General features: G+C 33.7%; 2 protein-coding genes and 1 long non-coding RNA gene across 6 annotated transcripts; 2 read left to right on the top strand and 1 right to left on the bottom strand.

The window, feature by feature from the left end:
* The first annotated feature begins 17 nt into the window (after positions 1 to 17).
* LOC149742362 (uncharacterized) lies at positions 18 to 4,103 on the top strand. Of its 4 annotated transcripts, none has more exons than XM_089892680.1 (13): positions 18 to 209; positions 267 to 387; positions 681 to 775; positions 831 to 898; positions 963 to 1,071; positions 1,127 to 1,215; positions 1,662 to 1,851; positions 2,138 to 2,243; positions 3,053 to 3,146; positions 3,201 to 3,364; positions 3,436 to 3,594; positions 3,707 to 3,752; positions 3,806 to 4,103. In XM_089892680.1, the coding sequence occupies exons 1-13, from the start codon at positions 18 to 20 to the stop codon at positions 3,894 to 3,896; spliced, it is 1,524 nt and encodes a 507-aa protein (XP_089748806.1). In that variant the 3' UTR covers positions 3,897 to 4,103. The 4 variants fall into 4 exon arrangements, with proteins under 4 accessions (XP_089748806.1, XP_089748798.1, XP_089748789.1 ...); XM_089892672.1 differs by having other exon boundaries at positions 948 to 1,071; positions 3,204 to 3,364; XM_089892663.1 differs by having other exon boundaries at positions 948 to 1,071.
* Positions 4,009 to 19,061, bottom strand: LOC149742361 (nucleolar protein 11-like). The gene is made up of 16 exons (XM_089892651.1): positions 18,863 to 19,061; positions 8,339 to 8,503; positions 7,868 to 8,071; positions 7,412 to 7,541; positions 6,346 to 6,434; positions 6,212 to 6,287; positions 6,080 to 6,159; positions 5,877 to 6,023; positions 5,766 to 5,816; positions 5,025 to 5,212; positions 4,839 to 4,964; positions 4,739 to 4,777; positions 4,548 to 4,626; positions 4,416 to 4,490; positions 4,250 to 4,357; positions 4,009 to 4,186 (listed from the first exon to the last, which is right to left on the bottom strand). Exons 1-16 carry the CDS (start codon positions 18,983 to 18,985, stop codon positions 4,067 to 4,069), a joined length of 1,800 nt encoding a protein of 599 aa, XP_089748777.1. The 5' UTR covers positions 18,986 to 19,061; the 3' UTR covers positions 4,009 to 4,066.
* Positions 10,816 to 21,905, top strand: LOC149742360 (uncharacterized). Its single transcript, XR_016386515.1, has 2 exons — positions 10,816 to 10,953; positions 21,700 to 21,905. It is a non-coding gene; the product is annotated as an uncharacterized LOC149742360 (long non-coding RNA).
* Positions 21,906 to 22,407: the final 502 nt, after the last annotated feature.

Raw genomic sequence — 22,407 nt, 5'->3', positions numbered from 1 at the left:
ATAAAGCCTTGTTAGTTATGGCACAAACTCTCATAGCAAAGAGAATTTTGTCCTATATAAATGAGATGCGAATGAATAAAAGGTTTTGTGATGTTGAATTCATCACGCGTTGTGGGAAAGTATTTGCTGCTCACAGTTGTGTGCTCACATGTGTATCGCCTTGTTTTGAAACCTGGATATTGAATGGAAACTATGACAAGGAAACAAGAGTAAGTTGTAAGAAAACTAATAAATGTCATGTAAATCACTAAATTTGTACTCCACAGGTTACTAAAGTCTTACTTCCGGAGTCGGTACATGCAAGTACATTTTCTGTGTTGCTTGACCTGATATATACGTGCAATGTGAAAGTGAGAAAATTGAATAATTGCAACCAAAATAGTTTGGGTAATATTTTTTTATCTCTATGCATCTGCAGTTCTATTGTAGCTGACAAGATATTGTAGTTTTAAAAGTAAAATATATATATTATTTTTTTTAATATATTATTTTTTTAGTTACCATATAAGAAAAGAACATATTGTTTAACTTAATACATCAGGTTATCTAAAACTGTGATATTACTTTTTTAAATGCAATGTAAGTTCAGTATAATCATAGAAACAATAGAACCCTTTTTTTGTATCTTCATTATTGGTTGAAAAAATGTAAAGATAATGAAATATTTTTAACATACACAGATGAACTGACTTTGAACGTGAATGTAGAATTGGAAGAAACAGCAAGTGAATTGAGCCTTTCATTTGATGAAAATGTTTTGAAAAAAATAAATATGGTAGGTTTAATAGTGATGTAATTGCAAATCTGATTTGATTTAATTTTTTATACAGAGTTCTGATAAAACATCACATGAAAGTAAAAACACAGAAAGCCGACAAAGGAGAAGCATAAGATTAAGGTTTGTTTAAAGTTTACATATCTTATGGCGCTAAGGAGAATGTGTTCAGTAAAATTGAAAATAGTGATCCAAGTGATGACTTATTGCTGGAGAGTGTTGAGCCAGATGAAGTATCACTGGAGTTTGATGTGGGATCTTTACATAATGAAGTGACAGCATCTGCTTCCAACGAGGTAAACTTTTAATGTAACTTTTAAACGAATTGTAAGTAACATCAATAATTAATAGGTCCAAAAGTTACACAATGATGGTAAACAAAATGTTACTGCTGGAAAAAAAGTTTCATGTGATATCTGTTCAAGATTGTTTACAAACATGTGAGTAATTGGCTTTTAAGCACAATATGTACCTGTGTTACGGTTTGTTTCGTCCCAACAACCCTAGTCTTTGAAGAAACACTTGAAGTGCCTCGAATATAAAATTTAGCTTTTATTGCTATAAGATTGTTAAAACTACAACATACCTCAGGTGGACATATCCTATATCCTAATCTGGACAGCTAGTTTAAATTGATATGACTGAAAATTGCAATGAATATTTGTGTATAGTTAAATATGCTTATGGGTAATCTAAAGTTACAACCAAAGTTTAAAAAAACCTTGAATAAAAAATCAACAATGCATAGGGTTTCCCATAAGGAAAAATTTCACTTAATTTAAACGTTTTAAGTGACAATTTTACAGTTATCTTTTATTTTACCAATAACGGAATGACTGGTGGTTTAATTTGACCTAACGTCTGTAGCAATCACTCTTTTTTAAAGCAATGGGCTTGAGCGACACAAAAAGCGTATTCATCACGGGAAAACGAGTCCGATTCAATGTAGTGAGTGTAAAAAATTATTTAAGAGCAAAACGAAACTTTCTAAACATCAGTTGACTCCATGCCTTGGTAAACAAAAATCTCAGTGCTATATTTGCAAGAAGACCTTCGCAAGTAAATACATAATGGGGGTAATATTTTTTAATATGTTTTGTATGAAAGTATTGGTTATATCTTAAATGTAATGGCTTTTATTTCTAAATTAAGATTTTATTTCAATAACCTTAAACGTGTAGTGATACGTATATGAAAGATGGTCAAACTCTTGCCCAAATTCCTGTTGTGTAACTCCACCCATATATTACTACTTTGTTATGTTTAATAAATGGTTTTGATTTTTAAACTTCTTAGTTTGCTAAACCATATATATATATGTTGCACCTATTCAATTACTATATTAATCTTTTCCTATTTCAGCTTCACTTGAAAATACACACAGGAGATGAACTGTTCAAATGTCACGTTTGCAACAAAAAATTTCCCTACAAAAGTAGTCTTACAAATCACCTAATTTTACACAATCGTAAGACTTTCATATTATTAAATATAAAATTAAAAATATTTTATCTAAATATGGGCATTACAGATGTCAGGATTTATTTTAATAAGTTTTCCATTTACATATTGCTCTCTAGCGACACAGGTGTTCATGCTGTCTAAAACATGAATTGGTGGATATTTGTTCTTTAGAAAATTGCTACAAGACTGTATTTTGATAATGTCATTCAATTTTATGTGTAATTAGAGATTTCAGGCAAAATATACCATGAACATTTATTGTAAAATTGATTCCTGCTTAGTTAACTGTCTATCTGAGACGATATTTGAATTGGTGATGTCAAAAAATTAAATACAACAGTTATAACCAGCTATTATCCAAAAAAAGTAATCAAGTATAATACAATTATAAATCCCAATATGACAGTAAAACATGATGTAGCAGTAAAAGAAAATTTGGTACATAATATCTAAGTAAGCTGAGGTGTTTAAGACCGGGTTTTAAACTTTTAGAAGGGGAATTCCCAGAGCAGCATAAAAAAGACAACTATGATGCCCTTTTCAACCGTGTTTTATTAAAAAATTACTTTGGACGGCCACACGCTAATTATGCTGTTTTAAACCTATATATATTATGATTTGATTTTAATCAAGGAAATAAAAAATACATGCTAGAATTAAGTGGAGAATAAAATCGGCCAAAACACAAAAGCAACAAGAAGAACTGTTTGGTGAAAAAGGATAGATATGACCACTTACGTGCTCAACAATCCTGTAAAGCGTGAGCTATAAAATATAACTTAATTTGTAAGGCTAATATAAGTTGCTTTCTAGATCAAAGTTATTTTCTCTGTTCTGTTTGTGGAAAAAGTTTTTCACAGAAGGTTCGTGCCAAGGAACATGAATCAAAACATATAGGAGTAAAAAGGTTAGTGTTAAAGTTAAATACTTCAGCTTAAACTAACCAACATTTATACTTCAGTAGTTTATCTTGTTCTGAATGTAACAGCAAGTTCACCCAAAAAAGTGCATTAGCACGACATGTGTCCAGCGTGCACAATCAGCACCGACCATATGTCTGTGAAACATGTGGCAGATGTTTTGCAAGGAAGAATAAACTTTTGGAACACACAAGAACACATACTGGTAACTGTTCCTTATTCTTAATATATAAAAAAATGTAAACATTTATCTTATGTATCGTTCGCCTAATAAAGGTGAGAAGCCCTATGTATGTTCATTGTGTGGCTCTTCATATAAAGCAAACCGAAGTCTTAAAATACACAAGCAACGAAGGCATGGAATCAAAGATTTAGTTGTAGATCAAGAACTTTCACCAAAAACGGCAACTGTTACAATACTCTCTTCTCCCCCAGGTTGGGTTTCAGTTTTAACCAAAAGATAAGCATGAAAATAATCTTGCATAGATTTTATATATACTGTGAAACAAGTTTCTTGGCTTCTCATTATTTGTATATTTTCATTTAGGTGTCGTGAGGTCAGAGTTGACATCAATTGCTACTTTAGATTTAATGTAAGTTGATTTAAAAAACTAAACTCCTTTTTTATATGTTTAATTTATGCCAGGAGTCCACAAACATTAGATGTAAACAAACCTTGTCAGACCCTAAAAGACAACCCACATTCACTACAAGGAGAGCTAAACATTGGTTTGTAATGTGTTGTAAACAAACCTTGTCTAACCAAACAAGACATCCTACATTTACTACAAGGAGAGCTTAAATAAGAGGCCGTGGTTTGCCACTTTTTATTAGTAACACCACTGGACATACTGCATGAAAGTATCGAAAATAATTTTCTTTTCATTGTGTTTATTTTTTTTTCGAATTACAAAACCATTCGCTGTATACAATATTCAAAATTATTGGGATTTTTAATGGGAAATGATGATTGTCTATATTGGGTGAAAATGGCATTAATTTTCTTAAGTTCAGAAAACAGTTCAGCCTGAAAAAACAAATATATTATTCAGAATATATCATGTTGTTACCTATAACATAATCAATTTACCTGCATTAGAATTGTGGCTTGTAGTTCTGTTAGCAAATACCAAATCTCAGGTGTTGTTATTATTTCAGTGGAATGAGTATCTAATAACAAACCTATCCATGATGCAACCTGTGGTAAGATTCATGTTTAGCATACATCATTATTGTTGCTAAGTTCATTTTATTACCTGATTAAAAGTTATTAAATTTGTAATGGGTAAAGATAGTTCTTTCAACCTTCTTTCCAATATCTTCAATAAATTCTGAAACATATTTTGTTATAAGCTAAACAGTAAATACCAAACATTGTGTTAATTTACCACAACTTTTGTGAAAGTTAGGCGACGCAAATTGTCTCTCATCACATCTTCAGTATATGGAAGATTTAAAATTTCATTTCTGTTGCATTGATGTTAAGGTTTGTATAAATCAGTTTAGAATCATTATTATAGTCCAAAAATTTAGACAGAAAATTTACAAATAAAAATTAGCAATTGTTTCTAAAGGATACAGTATTTCTTCTTGCAGTGACTCCATATCTATTTCATTCCTGTTAGAAATATAACACAGCAATATTTGTCATTTCATAAACTTTTAATGCAACAACTTACCTCAATAGGACACTCAAACAAGTCACAATTTCAACTTCGGTGATGTCGTGTAGATGTTTTACACAAACAAATAATAAACTCCATTCATTGTGTTCAAGCACAACATTAATCAAGTTGGGACAAATACTGATGAAACACAAATATAGTTATATTTCTTAATATTATCAAACACTATTTTGTTATTACTTTGAGCTAATTTGGGTAGTTTTCAAAATATTCTCCAGTAGCAAAGGCTTCCATGGTTGTTTATCGTCTGTTAAGTGAATGAATAACTCTTTCATTGAATTAGAAGAAGTAAGCTTCTGTTGCTCTAAAGGGGATTTTGCTCTCCAACTTTTTTCCCATTGCTTGATTGCCTGTTTTTCATTTTCGACCTACAGTTTTTAAGAAACATATTTTAAGGACCTATAATATTGTATGTGTGACTTTACATGTGCAAGTGTAATGCCTATTGCCTTTACCCTTTGGGAACGACTAATGCAAATACGCATTATGAAAATAGGTGGTGACAAAAATGGTCATCAGTTTACTTAAGTAGTTAAAACTGCCACGGTTATTTTTATTTGAAAGAGAGAGAAATTATCTTCCAATACAACCTTTGTCTATTACTCCAATATTATTATCAACAAACATGGACACGCACCTTTTGTGTAAATAAGACAGATACTGATAAACAAGAACATATTTCCATTAACCGCTAAACTTTTTGTTAGCTGTTAACAGAATATGTTCTTTTTTCCTTGCTAACACCTAACAGTAAAAAGGTCACTGAGGAGTTCAGCTTTGCAGAAAAATCCATATTCACATATAAAGTAGGTAAGTAGCTTGTAGCTAATAAGTTCAAGGTGTTTGAAATGACACATCTTCGTTAACTACCAAGTTGCCATGTCATGTCTCATTTATGCAGCATAAATAACATAGACCTACCTGCAATAAAGTCTCATACAGCTGTTGCTCATTCGTTTGATTTGGACAATTCTACAAAAAACAGTTGTGCTTTTACTGTTACTCCTACATTAAAAATTAAAAACAACTTACATTGGAATTTATATTTACGACTTGCTTGCTTGTAGATGCTCTATGCTTTCCCAAAACAGAAGACAATGTAATAGGTTGGCTACTAAAAGGCACAATAGAAACAGACTGCTGGTCATCCATATATAAATTACTTCTTGATACATACATCTATAAAAAAATGTCTGTGATAGAAACTGCATTACTACTGCAAAAGTTTTACGAACCTGCGCATATGATGATAAATTTGACATTACAGAATGACACATTCCAAATTTAACATCGACTGCCAATATTTCACATTGATCTATAAATAATTTGTTTAGCAAATGTTATTTAACCAAATAAACCAAACTTACTACTTTCATGTGGGAACAAACCAGCAATACAGGTACTAGACAAATTTACCAAAGTGATGTTTCCACTACAGCTTGTCTAAAGAAAGGTTTATCAATTCGTAAGTGGTAGAACAAAAAACTAATGTTATACTTACATTAAACTGATAAACCTTTTTAAACTCCGTTTTATAGTTTTCATTAACAGGTAGAGATATGATTGTTTCACACAAACAACCATCGCACCCTAAAAAGAAAGATATAATTAAATTGGGTTACGAGAAAACAGTTTTTAGATGCCAAACCATTTACAATGATGGTCTAGGTATTTGTTACTCTCACAGTTCACATAATCATAAACTATATAAATTACTTTGCTACAAAGCAAATTAATAAATCATGTGAGGTTTAAGTAAATACGTTGCTATAGTGACCACCGGTCACAAAAATTAATGTGTGGCCATCATAGCTTAATCTGTATACTGAATTCTGTACAGAATAGGGATGTACAATACAGAATTTGAAACCTTTATATTTGAACATAAATATGGGATTTACTTAATAATGGCATTAAAAAAAAAATAATAACAAAAAAATATCCTTGCATTGGTATTGTGAGACATTTTTGCAAAGTTTTTCTAAAAGTTGCTATGCGTTATGCATTTCGCAATGAATAGGTGATGTCAAAAATGGAGATGTGGGCCGTTTTTGCACCACCGTAAGGATTGGTGTTGTCTGCGTAACATAAGGTGTGAAAACCCCAATGCCAATCATTTGGCAACCGATCATTGAAACCTAAAAAATTCTTGATGGGACAATTTTTCATTATTTTATAGCTCATGCTGGCCCATAGTTTTCACATAAAAACTCATACTTTTTATTTTTAATTTAAAATTTTAATTTCACCATACTCCTGTTCCAGCAAGGCTACTATTGTAGTGTCAATAAACTATAAAAATAGGTGGGTAAAATTATAAATATACAGTACTGTATATATATAATAATATTCAAGATCATGATTCGGGACTTAAGATTTCAAAAAGAGTAATCTAGGATATTATAGAATATTTAATTATTTTGTAAAGTAAATCCCTAGAATAAAATTTAGTGCAAATCATACATAAAAAGAAACTAAAATATAACACAATTTCAATATTTTATACAAAGAAAAATGCTAATGGAATTATTATTAGTAGTAGCACCAGCAGAGTAAATACTACTTACACACAGAAAAGATTTTTACAATATCAGATGAAACATGATCAACACACGCAGCTGATAATTCCAAATTTTTATACTGGAACGAAATTTGCCATTCTTGTTCTCCGTTAACGATTCTTAAATTACATTTATTCTGCGAAATAGAAAACATTTAGGTATTTTTAAATGATAGGTTACAGCTTATTTGTACAGTTCAGTGCATAACCAATTTGTTACCAGATTACTAAACTAACAACTTGACAGTTGACAAAAATAATTATTCAGTAAGTAAACCAAAAAACAGCTAAATTACAACAGATTTACTCAATAGGATTGTAGCTTAAGAACTCAATAATAGGCTAGCGGCAACACTTTATAAATTTTAGCATCAATAAAAACAATAATAGGCTATCAAAATAAAATCTTAAAACTTTTATCAAAATTCTTTAATAAGAGATTAGTTGATTAAAACTTACTTACGTTATTTTTTTGTACACATATAACATAAGTCAAGTTTGTCAATATTTTACTGAACAAGATTTTCCCTTCAAAATTGCCCTCTTTTGCAATTTGATCTGGATTTTGTAGCACAACTTCTAATGGTAGAATGGTAGTGTTTATGAACACAACAAACGAATCAATCTGATTAGTATCAGGCTGTACTTCTTTGATTGGAATATTTACCTGTAAAATCAAAGCATTTATATTGCATTAGTCCAATAGCAATAAGTTATGCGTTAGAAGTATAAACTGTTATTGTTTTAATCCATGAAACTAACTTTCTGTCATTGCGGCAACATAACTAACGTGAAAGCTTAATTTACCACCACCTAACTGTTTTTATTTTGCAGTAGCAAATAACATTGAGCAATTGCTTAGTGCCGACGTAAAATTTATATGACGCTGACCTGGATGGCACACTAGCGTTTTAGAATGAACAAAAAAACTTACAGTAAATGTCTGTCCATCATTAAAACTTTGTTCAGAGAATATTCGAATAATATTTTCTTGCTGAACTACCACATATTCAGCATTTTTTCTGTTATATACACAAGGTGAAGTGAAGTATTGACCTTTACCGATTGACCATGAATTCTTTAGTTTTTTGTGTTCTGTCTGAAGCAATAAATAGCAATAGCAAACATAATATAGTAAAGTGGGGTTATTAAAGACAAAAATCACAAACTCAAAAATATTTTGGGAGTTTGGAAGAACAATAATTATCATACATTGATGGTTAGAAAATATTGTAGGATTTCTATAAATATTTAAATTTTTATTTTACATTTTGTACTGTTTTTTATTTACCTGGAGCAAAAAAATACACTCGTGGAGCAATAAAAACAAGATTTTAAAAGCAACTTAAAATTATTTAAAACAAAAAATACCAATGAAAGTACAGGGTAATAACACAAATGTTAATAATACAACTTATGCATTATGCCGTCTATATTTGCCTCTTAACATAAGCTTGAAAAGAAGCAATTACTGCTGAAATTCCCATTTTTTTACAAAAAAAAATATCTTTTAATGCATTTTTAACGGGCTTATGGTAATATATCCTTTTTTTATACTTCACCATTTTTCAAAAGTCCATAACCCACACACGCACAGATCTTTTACGTAAAAGTAATGCTTTCTTGTTTGTATTTAAACCTGTTTTAACGCACCTGCCAGCTAAATATTAAAGTGTGAATTGCTATTATGACGTAAATGATCAACGTGTGAATGTGAATTGCTATTTGTCGTAATGAATTGCCAGGTCAAACAATCACTATTATGATGTAATGAATTCGTGAATGGCTGCAATTTCAAACAAACTTTTTGCTCCTCAGAAAAAACAAATAAAAAACAGAAAACCCACAAAAGCCATTTGCAATAATATGAGTTTTAGCGGGCTAGGAGGGTTGTCCTTTCTTCCCCTAAGTACCTCACTATATATAGTAAAGTGGGGTAATGAAAAACAGTTGTTTTTAGCTTTTGCGAGTAAAAAGGACATTTATTTGGCTTATTTTGTATCCTAACTGTCATTCTGGGTGGTAATTATTTTTTTGGTAAAACACAAATTACTAAATCAAACAAAAAATTAACAAAAAAAACTTTTTATGGGGTTTGGTAAACTTTTTACATGAGAAGGCCATTCGTGATAAATTTATTATGAATGCAGGTATTTGCTACATATTTAAGTACCTTGCTGCTAGTATATTTAAATTTTGAATTTTGAATTTTATGAACATTTCATACTTTTTTCTCTTGTCTTTTTCCACCCCAAAATTGCCTCATGGCAGGGGCGTATCCAGGAATTTAAAAAGGAAACCCACGTACATATATAAAAATGCATCAAATAACGCCGAATCAATCAAATTCTGATTCAGCCCATACCTAGTTTTTTTACACGTGATTAAGCACCTTATACTAACCCCGGGTACAAATATTAAAAACAAAAATAGTGTAACTTTAGATTAAAGACCTTAAATTAATTTAATAAAATATAATGTAAAATTGGTTTTAAACTACAATGATATGACTGCTTAACCATTTTTTAAGAGAAGGGGTTCTTATTTTACAAAAAAAAAAATTTTTACAAAAAAAATTTTTTTATATACGCCCCTGCCTCATGGTAAGGGGTAAAAAAAACAACTGTGTTTTTTTTCTGTTTTTGTTTTTTCTACGCTAAACAATATTAACTTTGTGATAAAATTATTTTTAAAGTTATGTTTATAAATTATTTTAATTTAATTAATGATTTAATTGGTTTTAAAGGGAACCAAGTATCAAAAACAGATGTTTTACAGCTTTGCCTACATTTTCTGATAATGTAATTTATGTTTAAGGTTAAGATTGTTTAGTTACAGGTCATTTTTATAGTTATGTTACTGCATTTAGTTTAGATAAAGTGAAGATGTCTCTTTAGATTTTTAAAAGCCTTTATAACTTAGTTAAATCAAGTGTAATGCTCTGGTTACTTCTTGCGCTTTATATAGGTTATGAAACTTATGGGCTTCAATTTTAGTCTAATAAATGTTATTTGTGGGAAAGGTTATGTTTAAAAGGAAGTACTAAAGTAAAAACAATAAATTATAAAAAAAGCTTTAGAAAAAAAAAAAAACTATGTAGGAGATATATCTCAGTTTTGTGGAAAAAAAGGGAAGGTTAAGGTTTCTGATAAAATATAATCTGCACACTGGCGTCGATTTATATGGTGCAGGGTATGCAGGCCTACCCTGAGAATTTTGCAGGGGTTGCAGCAACCTCTGGATTTCCTAATTATAAAAGCAAGTTAATTCTAAAACCTTCTTAAATATATATATTCAACTTTATCAAACCACTGGCGTAAAACACGGGTATGCAAGGTATGCCTGCATACCCTGACATTTTTGAGGGTATGCCTGCATACCCTTTCATTAAGATCAAGTGTCCGGCGCCGTGGCGTAGTGGTTAGCGCACCTGCCTCTAACCCAGAGGTAATGGATTCAAGGCTCGTCGCTGCTACCATTGTGGGCGTATGTGTCCTTGAGCAAGACACTTAACGGCAATTGCTCCAACCCAGTGGTCACTAATGGGTTGTCCAAATTATCAGCCATACATAAAAATAAGAAAAAAATCCAAAAAAATAATCATCCACAAAGTAACATACTTGGTAACTCGTAAGCTGGCGCGAGGTGCACACCCGTGTTATAACGACTGTCGTTTTCCGGCCAGGCGAGGATAAAGTAAGTTACATTCATTCATTCATTCATTCATTCAAGTGAAAAGGCCATTTAGAAAGAAAAACTAAAGGTTTGTCAAAAAGGAAGTTGCAACCCACGCGAGTGGCCAGTGTTTCTGCGTATGATTTCGTAATTAAAGGCGAAAATTGTAAAATTACTTTTATTTTAATATTGCAAAATTTTTTGTAACAATTATAAATAAATTTGTTTACATTAATTCTACATTCTGCAACATTGCAATTCACGAGACTCTCTAGTCTTGTGCGGCCTCTTGAACCGCGTGTTCTTTGATCGGAAACCACGTGGTCTGTGCGATTTTGATTAGCGGCTCCTTCCGACTAAACCGAACGTGTTCGCGTGCGCCTTTTCTCCTTAATGACGTCATTAGCGCTCGGGGCCCAGGCTATTATCAATTGTCCACAGAAGCTTATTAAAGAAACTATAACGATTTGCACATTTTACATGTCTGGCTACAGGTGTTATATCATAAAACGAAATGTGAATTAAATATTCCAATTCAACCGTATTCATGACGAGACCAGTCGTCAATACAACATTTCACTCTGCCAACTTTGTAATTGGATAATATGTATATCATATGTAAAATCGAGTTTAACTTTTGATTGCATCTGGTCAATGGAGATGCGCCGCCTTTTATCGGCACTCGGCCGGCGTTGATTGACAGGTTTTTAATTAATTTCTTGGCTTGTAAAAATCGCTGAAATAAATGTACCAATAGAAACGATTCTAGATTTGCACCGGTTATACAATATCGGTTGTTTCACCACAGTAAATTAGGTTAAATAACGGCATCGAATATGCTGAACGGTCCTTTTCTCAGCTCAACTACACAGCACCATGCGTCAAGATTTTACAGTAGAAAGTGAGGGGGGTTAAAGCAAAATTTTTTTGAGCCTTTGGCGCAAATTACAACCCCTCCTTTCCACACGTTTATTTGCGCCGTTGGTTGTAGTAATCATGATTCAATAATATATGTCAAATTTTAACACATTCTTTTCAAATTAATTTCGTGATTGTCCCCATCGTAACGTTATATGTGCACGCAGTGGTGGTGCATTAAATAAGAGTACCGAATTTGAAAATTGGCAGGAGTGCGGCGCATGCCTGTACTCTACGCCAGTGCTGGCCTGCATATGTTTGTTTTGCTGGCCTGCATATATATTTTTTTGTTTTTGGGAATTTGTTGATATTAAAATAATTTAAAATTTTAAAGAATGTATCCGAAATAAATGGATGCAGTCACTAGCCTTAACATTACAACGAGTTGTAGCAAAATTAAACGCGATTACGCACACACGAGACAACGAATAGACGCAACGACGCACAGACGTAAATAACACGCAGGCGAAGTTTCGCACACGCTAAGTAACCGCCGCAATGCCGACACAATGTAGTTCATTGTTAAACGAGCATATTAACTTTTGCCGCCCTGACATATTGAAAGTTTTACGCCTATGTATCAAACAATTACTTTATGGTAGTTATGCAACACCTTCATTCTCCCAACGCATAAACTAGCCATTTTTGTACCCTGCGCGGTTACCTATAACGGTTGCGTGTTACGTCAGACAAGTGTTTACGTCACATTGAAAATCGCAAAATCGCCGATTGTTACGGTGTCGGTAACAATTCTATTATTGTGTGAAAATGTAATGTTTACTCAATTTCTACGTTTTAAATTTTGTCTAACGTCTACTTCCAAAGCTGCTTTTCTCCAAAAAGCAATTCGAATTAAACTAAAAACATGCGAACCAGGAGAAAATTAAACTATAGGAAAAGTTGTTCTTTTTTTAAGACGCGCACATGTCATGAATGGCCTCCCTATTAGTTGCATGTAAAATAAATGTAATTTGCCTGTTAAACATGCGAAAATAAACTACCTAAGTCGGGTCGGTCACTGCTTTATATTTATATATGCTATTTTCCTATTTAGCCAAGCAGCATGTTTGTTACGAAATAATAAGGATTTACGCGTGGACTCATTACGACATACCAGCAATTCACACGTCGATTATTGCAACACAATAACAATTCACACGTTTATTATTATTTAGCCTACATGTGAAACATTATTCCCACTCGCAAACCTTACCCTGATAAGTTCGTCTGTTAAAACAAAGGGAGATCGTGGCGGCAATGCTGCCTTGATCGGTGATAGGCGAACATAGCTTTGATCCTGTGTTGTAAAACATGATTAACGCATGTTTGATTAATTTAGTTTGTTTCCTTTTTTTTAAACTTCATTGTGCCTGTCAACCAACATAAAATTGTTACGTGTTTAACTGTGATGGGAACTTTTATGTTGCGCAATTACGAGTTTTAAAGTCAAATGTTGCATTATAAACAATATTGTGACGCAGAGAATTAACGTAAGATATTGCGCAATGCTGCACCTGTCAGTTAACTCTTTAACTGCCCAAGGCGACTAAAGTCGCTCTGGGACCACACGTCACTTAAACGGCGATTCTGTGGTCATTTCTCCATTATCGATCCCAAATTTGGTTTCATTTGAAAGAGGAAGCAATTTCCTTTTGATTTTAGCAATAAAAAATATATCAACGTATTAAAACATTTTGAGTATTGTTTTGTCAAAGTTTTTTAAGATTTTTAGCCAAATTTAGCCATTTTCCTTTAGTTATGTCCCCAATTTTGCTGTAATCTCCTGTTCGCGCCAATTCGGAGTTGCAGTAGGGGATTCCCCTTGTATTCAAGCGTTGTTTAGGCTTCGCAAAGCATTTTTAGCTTTGAAAACTCATTGTAGGGGTACTAGAACAGAATTTTTGTACAAAGTAGCTCAAATGGACACTGGGACATATAGGCTTGCATTTTCTTTGCTTTTATTTGTTGAATGAGCTGGTATTACTCTAATTAGTGTGGTTTATATGTCCAAAATAAGCAAATCTGTTTGGAGATTAAAAATTTCAAAAATTTATGACTATTTTGCCTGACTACTTTTTATGATGTTTGTACTAAAGTTTATGGGTAAAAAAAATATACATATTATGTTTTAAACGGATTTGATGTTGTATTCAGCAGGAATAGGACCTATAGGATATTCAAGTGAAGAAACTTTACTTCCTTTCAATGAAAATCAAGGGAATCATCCTGAGGACATTTCAAACTATGTTTGATGTTTCAAAGCTTTGTTATTTACTTTGTTTTGTCATTGAATTTGTGTTTTCTAGAGCCTCATTGATGAATACAACAGACCACAATTTACTTTATTCACTGAAAACAATAAGTTTGTCAACAGCACCAATAGCACCATCATTAGGAGGTTCGAAAGTATGACGCCAATGGATCTTTATGAGATTTTTACCTGTATGAACATGCTAGAAGTACATTTTATACATCAAAAGAAAGATAATTTGATACTGATTAAGTTTGCAATGCATTACTTTTGGATATTTTTGTTCATTCCTGAAATATTCTATATTGAAAAATTCATTATGACGTCATCGTTATTTTGATGACGTCATCAAAAAATTAAAAATATGAAGTTAAAGAGAATTTTATACTCTTCAAACTTTCTATAGCATGTTTTGCTCTAACTGCTATAGTTTGGCTACAAAATCCAATTAGATGATACCTGGTCAAAAATTAAAAATTTTGAAAAAATAGGCGGCAGTTAAAGGGTTAAACAATGTTTTGTAATACGCGGTATTGTGATTTGCACCATTATCGTAATGGGTGACGGAGTGTCTGTATAATCAACGTATTGGCAATTATATGTTGATATTTGATGTCATATTGTTAAGTTTTTTAAACACTTAGCCGTAAGTGACTGCCAGGCTTACATCTTACTAGGGATGTGCCGAGCCGAGCCCGAACTCAAAAGCTCGTGCCCGAGCGTCTCCTTTTTTGACGCTCGGCGCTCGGCTGAAATCTGGGCCGAGCGCCGAGCCTCATATGCTATTGCTATAATGTTGCACGCGAGAGCGAAAAATACTGAAAATGAAAAAAAGTGAAGCTACTAAGAGAAGATAACGAGAACAGTCAGCGTAGCTTCCTTTTTAATTATTTTTCGTTCGTTGTGAATTTGCTCTTTCGCAAGTAACGAATCGCAACGTTAGTGAAATTGCCCGTATGGAATTACAGCCGGTGTCAAATTACACGAGCGCGCAATGTTCCTGCATCTGATTTTAAATAAAAAGCTAATAACTCATAAACTTTTTTATAACGAAATAAATAAACTGCTGCAACCATGGGGGCTGTTTTGTTGTAATGACAGACCCATTTCCGCAAACACGCACCCAGACAGAAAGTGCTAAAACAGGCGTTGCATTCAATATTACTTTCTTTCGCTGGGAATTGGAACATGTTTCATTTAATTGTTACGTCACTTGTCCTATAACAACATAACTATAAATTATGACGTTTCATAATATAACAATCGGGAAGAATGTTCCCACTTCCAACCAACCACAAGTTCGAAACCTCGTGTATGAGCGTCACATTTTTACGCTCTGCGCCGGCGTAGGATATAAAGGAAGACGCATGCGGTAGCATACATTCTACACTTAACAAACGAAGCAATCGTTGTGAACTTATTCTCGTGAATAATGACGTAATGAAACTCCGGTTCTCGTGCGGTGCCATCAAACGATGTTTTTTGGCCTCTGTCCAAGCTCGACTGGGACGATACTATGTAATATCATATTGCAATCTCTGTTGGTTCCAATTTACTGATATCGTCGCTCTTCGCTCTTATATTTGTATCAATTAAAATTTACCTAATCGCGATTTACCTGCATTTAAACTAATCATCAGAAACAAAAATTATACACAAACTACAGATCGTATAGAAGCGAATAAAACACGATTGTTTTATAACAATCTCGTTTATAATGTAACAATCGTAATGGTTTATTAAAGTTATTCTGACATAAATAATCGTTCGATTATCCACGATGGACATGCGTAAAACTTACAATGTTTCATTTATTAAAAAGACGTTTCTAATTAAGTATAAATAATGTAATATTGGTCCTAATTTACCGCATAAAGTAGAATAAAAAGATTAGTGTGCAAAACCAATATCTAAAGCGTTTATTTCGCTTTAGAGATAACGTTGTTTTTTATCTGTATGACAGACCCCTTTTGAACGCGCTAGTTGCACCACTGGCTGCAAAAGTTATAAATACTTTTTAATTAAATAATTTTTATTGGAAATTACGAAACGAGACGTCTTTTTAACCGCAAACCACGTGCTCTGTAATATTTAAATTAGCGACGCTTTTCGACTGAATATGAACGCGTTCTCGTACGCCTTTCTCCTTGATGACGTCATAGGTGCTCGGGTTCGGGCTCGTGCCGAGCTTTTCGTTGAAGCTCGGCGCTCGGCGAACCCGAGCTTTTACAACTTCAGCACATCCCTACATCTTACCCTTTCCATTTAATGCCGCACACGTAATAGGCGTGGTTTTACTTGTTCTACATATACCTACTTTTAGCTAACATGGTATAATGTCGCAACCCCTACGTTTTTATAAAATCGACGCCACTGAATCTGCATAATACCTAAGTTGTATCACTAACACTGGCGTCGATTCCCAGAGGGGCGCGCCCCCGTGGTTTATGGTACATGTATTATTGCGTAACAACGCATTATCACGATCAATGCAAAAGCGAAATAAAATAACCGTTCGGTTTACGTTTGCGTCGTACTTTAGCCTTATATTTACCATGTTTTTATTGCTAGACGGTAGACTATTTCTTACGTGACAGGGATTCACACGTGGATTTTTTGCATCATAATAGCAATTGTTTGACCTGGCAATTGATCGCGAAATAATAGTAATTCACACGTTGATTGTTTGCGTCATAATAGGCTTTTACACGTTTATCATATAGCTTGTAGGAGGTTTAAAAACAGGCTGAATGTTTGCATTTTTTAAGTAAACCTTAATGTGTAAACCTTTTGTAGTTTAGCCTTCACCGGCATAGGAATTTAGCCTTTACGTGCGTCGGAATTTAGCCTTCACGCCTCGTAGTTTAGTCCTTACGTGCGTCGTATTTTAGTCTTCACGTGGGTCAGAATTTAGCCTTCACGTGCGTCTTGTTTAGCCTTCACGTGTAACGTAGTTTAGCCTTCACGTGTGTCTCAGCTCAGCCTTCTCGTGCATCGTGTTTTAGCCTTCACGTGTGTTGTAGTTTAGCCTTCACGTGTGTCGTGTTTTAGCCCTGTCGTAGTTTAGCCCTCACGTGTGTGGTGGGGTGCATCATAATAGCAATTGTTTGACAGGGCAATTGAATGCGAAATAATAGTAATTCACAGGTTGATTGTTTGCGTCATAACAGGCATTTACATGTTTAGGAGGTTTAAAATCAGGCTAAATGTTTGCGTTTTTTAGGTAAACCTTTTGTAGTTTAGCCTTCACGTGCATAGGAATTTAGCCTTTACATACTTTGTAGTTTAGTCTTTACGTGCGTCGTATTTTAGTCTTCACGTGCCTCGTAGTTTAGCCTTCACGTGTGTTGTAGTTTAGTCTTTACGTAGGACGTGTTTTAGCCTTCACGTGCGTCGTATTTCAGCCTTCATGTGTGTTATAGTTTAGCCTTCACGTGCGTCGTGTTTAACCTTCACGTGTGTCGTAGTTTAGCCTCCACGTGCGTCATATTTCAGCCTTCATGTGTGTTATAGTTTAGCCTTCACGTGCGTCGTGTTTAACCTTCACGTGTGTCGTAGTTTAGCCTCCACGTGCGTCATATTTCAGCCTTCATGTGTGTTATAGTTTAGCCTTCACGTGCGTCGTGTTTAACCTTCACGTGTGTCGTAGCTTAGCCTCCACGTGCGTCATATTTCAGCCTTCATGTGTGTTATAGTTTAGCCTTCACGTGCGTCGTGTTTAACCTTCACGTGTGTCGTAGTTTAGCCTCCACGTGTGTCGTGTTTTAGCCTTCACGTGCGTCGTGTTTTAGCCTTCACGTGTATCGTAGTTTAGCCTTTACGTGCATCGTAGTTTAGCCTTCACGTGCGTCGTAGTTAAGCCTTCACGTATGTGGTAGTTTAGCCTTCACGTATGTCGTAGTTTAGCCTTCACGTGCATCGTAGTTTAGCCTTCACAAGCGTCGTAGTTAAGCCTTCACGTATGTGGTAGTTTAGCCTTCACGTATGTCGTAGTTTAGCCTTCACGTGCGTCGTAGTTTTGCCATCACGTGCGTCGTAGTTTAGCCTTTACGTGAGTCGTAGTTTAGCCTTCACGTGCGTCGTAGTTTAACCTTCACGTGCGTCGTAGTTTAACCTTTACGTGTGTCGTGTTTTAGGCTTCACGTGCATCCTAGTTAAGCATACACTGACATTTATTTCGCCCCCCTAAGATTGGTTTACAACGTGAAAAAATCGACGCCTATGATCACTAATACTTGTATTATTACCCTGTACTTTCATTATTAGGCTTTTTTCTTTAGATTAAGTTAAGTTGCTTTTGAAAACATTTTTTTGTTGCCCCACTATTTTTATTACCCCAAAGCGTGGGGAATAAAACAGCACAAAATTTCGAATAAAATTTCGAAATCATAGAAATCCTACAATCTTTTTTGGACATCAGGCATGTGGAATACTGTTCCTCCAGACTAAAAATATTGTATATATAATATATGTAAAATATTAAAGATCCTAATGGTAATCAAAATATTTTCCAGACATCAAAGTTCTATAATATTATTCCTACAAAAAAAAAATTAATGCATTATTAATATTTTTGAAAAAAACACATATTGTACCCAACCACATAAAACTTACATCATACACAGTTATTCCATTACTATAGGTAAATATAACATCCTCAGCATTTCTTCCAGGTCGAATTCCAACTAGATTTTGATCAGATTTTAGCAGCAATTGCTTCTTTTCAAACAAAGTCATGATTTACAGGTAAAATACTAAGCACCAAGGCAACTAAATCAGATGAGAATTGTGTAGGTTGCAAAGGTGCTTTGTCACTAATCAGTATAACTAATTAAAATTTAATTTTGGTGCGGCCAATTCGGAAACTAGTGTCTTAAGTTGGTGGTCACCAGATTACATAGGAAGATACTTCTCAGTAATGATTGCCAGAAGTTCCCCAGACGACCAGGGCATTCTGAAGGCGTTACAATAAAAAAAAAACTTGTAAATTAATCACAACGACTTATATGTGAATCGCTATTCGCAAAAATATTTTACCATGTAAAATGGATATTACAAAGACAATTTTTCAGACAAACGGCCAATGCGCGTTTCAGCAAAAAAGTATTTAGTGGACCCAGTCAACGTCACGTCAGGAAACGGCACTTGTGTCCGCCATTACAGAGCCCACAGAGCGTAAATCGCCTATACAAATGCATGGTCGGCGTGTGTTTATTTGGTTCTTGTAAGCGATACAAAGCTAGAAAACACGTATAGCGGTTGTTTTGACATTTAAAATATAATTTCTAATATAAATATTGTTATATTATATTAAACCTACGAATTAATGGGGAGTTAATTAGTATTTTGAATGGTTTTCAACGTATAGTATGGTTTAATAGGGTACTTTACGTTGGCGATTAATTCTAGCAGCAATCAGCATAGTTTACATAATAGTATGTGATCATACCTACGAATCTACAGAACCATTATATACTACGTTTATAATCCAACATGAGTGAACATGTAGCTCCAAACTGCTTAAATACTAGCCGATAAGGTGTTCGTGTTTTCCGATTTCATTAAGACCCGGAACGCAGAAAAGGTAATATTAACTCAAGCAGAATACCAAAAATTGTAATTCAGTATTGTTTTCCTCAACGTCACTTCGATATTAGGCAAATTTTATAAAGATACCTCAAGTTTCGTTCCCGGGTATCCGTGTTAAGTTTGTAAGCCAAAAAGTAAAATCACGACAATTTACATGCAAAACTGCAACTAGATACACCAGTATATGTTAATGTTATGCGTTCTTGTTTGTATTTTTATGTTTTAAACATGTTCTTTTATGTTTTTGGTTGGTTTACTTGATATTTTCTATTTTTTTACTCTTGAATTGATTGAGTGTTCAATATAATTTGATTTTTGGGGAAAGTTTATTTATGTGATAAAATATAACATTAGTAGAACGTCATTTTTATGCGCAGAAGTGCTTGATTTTTAAAAAATCGCAATATTTAGACGAAAAACAGCACTCAGCAATAATAAAATGCTATACTGGCCAAAGTTAGCATAGACCAAGTTAGGAAATGGATTGTAAAACAAGGAGTTTTATTATCCATTGTCTCCGCGTCTATGATGTCATAGTCGCCGCCATTACGGAGCCCACGGCATAGCATTTTATCATTGCTGGGTGCTGTTTTTCGTTTAAATATTGCGATTTTTTAATAACCAAGCACTTCTGTACGTAAAAATGGCTTTCTACTAATGTTATATCTTATCACAATAAAAAATCTCACAAAAATAATCAACTTTTACCGAACACTCTATCGATTAAAGAGTATAAAAACAGAAAATATCAAGTTTACTAACCAAAAACATAAAAGAACATGTTTAAAATATAAAAATACAAACCAAAACGCATAACATTACCATAAACTGGTGAATCTAGCTGCAGTTTTGCATGTAAATTGCCGTGAGTTTACTTTTTGGCTCACAAACTTAACACGGATACCCGGGAACGAAACTTAAGGTATCTTTGTAAAATTTGCCTAATATCGAAGTGACATTGAGGAAAACAATACTGAGCTACTATTTTTGGTCCTCTGCTTGAATTAGTAAGCTACCTTTTCTGCGTTCCGGGTCTTTATGAAATACTAGTACTGAAGTAGTTTGGAGCTGCATGTTCACTTATGTTGGATTATAAATGTAGTAAAGAATGGCTCTGTAGATTCGTAGATATGATCATATATTATTATGTAAACTAAGCTGATTTCTGCTAGTCTAATCGCCAACGTAAAGTACCATGTTAAACCACACTGTACGTCGAAAACCAGTCAAAAAATACATATTATATATATACATTAAATACATATATTATATTATTATATATTATTATTACCCTGTTAAACCACACTGTACGTGGAAAACCAGTCAAAATATTAATTTACTCCACATTAATTACTAGATTTAATATTATATAACAAGATTTATATTAGAAATTATATTTAAAATGTTAAAACAACCGCTTTACGTGCTTTCTAGCTTTGTATCGCTTACAAGATCTAAATGAACACATGCCGACCATGTATTTGTATACGGGCTTCACGTTCTGTGGGCTCCGTAATGGCGGACACGAGCGCCGTTTCCTAACTTGGTCTATGCTAACTTTGCTATCTACCACTATTTATATTGCAGTCCTCGTGGGAACATTCACCAAGGTAGTTCCAGTATAAAGTATACACTTTACTTGTCCACGAACCAGTGTCTATGATATCTATGGTCTAGACTCTAGCACAGATGAGAGAGGCCCCCGTTCTCTCATCTGTGACTCTATAGAGACGGAGCCATAGAAATACCTACGTTTCTACGACTGTCTGCTGTGTCTAGAGATGTCCACGAGCCGGTGTTGCAGAAAAACTGGTTCCGCTAGAAAACTGGTTCCCACAGGCTACCTAAACCTGTTTTATGAGAAATGAATGAATGAAATTTATTTCGTCTCTTCGGTCACGATAACGAAGAACAAGAGAGTTGATAAAAAGCGAAAAGACGGGTAGTAACGGTAAAACAACAGTTGTTAAAACACGCTTGTTGATAAAAAAGAAAGAAATAATGTTTTGGATAAAAGGCGTGACCGTTACACCCTACAGACGATACAATTTCAAAATTAAATAAATAACATTTAATTAAACATATTAAAGTTCTAATTGGAAGAAAAGTGTGCGTAAGAGCACAACCCGTACAATGGGGGGAGTCGGCCTTAAAGAAGATTGATCCAAAGATTGGAACATGATGGAAAAACAAAACCCCCAAAAAGAAATTCTACCAAAGTTTACAATAAATAGTTTCGAGTGCACACTTATATAGAATTTAGAAACAAGTGCATTACATTAATACACATCACAGTATAAATAAACATTGGAATAAGAACTTAAAAAAAAATAAAAAAAGAACAAATAAATAAAAATAGTAATAAATAAGAAGCAAAAAGGAAAATGGGCAGCAAGTATAATGTCCGGTTAGTTGCAGATTGAGTTATGTTTATTGATTTTGAATATTAATCCTTGAGATGCCTGGAGCTCGAGTTCGTGAAGGGTTCCTCTTGATGTTGATTTGAACCTGCAATTTAGAGTGCTTGTGGGCAGTAAATCTGTTTGGGGTATGCTTAGGAGTTGAAAAGT

This window comes from Ciona robusta, chromosome 1, assembly GCF_009617815.1.
Source record: "Ciona robusta chromosome 1, ASM961781v2".
Taxonomy (NCBI): Eukaryota; Metazoa; Chordata; class Ascidiacea; order Phlebobranchia; family Cionidae; genus Ciona; species Ciona robusta.
The sequence above is the reverse complement of the archived record's forward strand: the minus strand, read 5'-3'. Positions and strand labels throughout refer to the sequence as shown.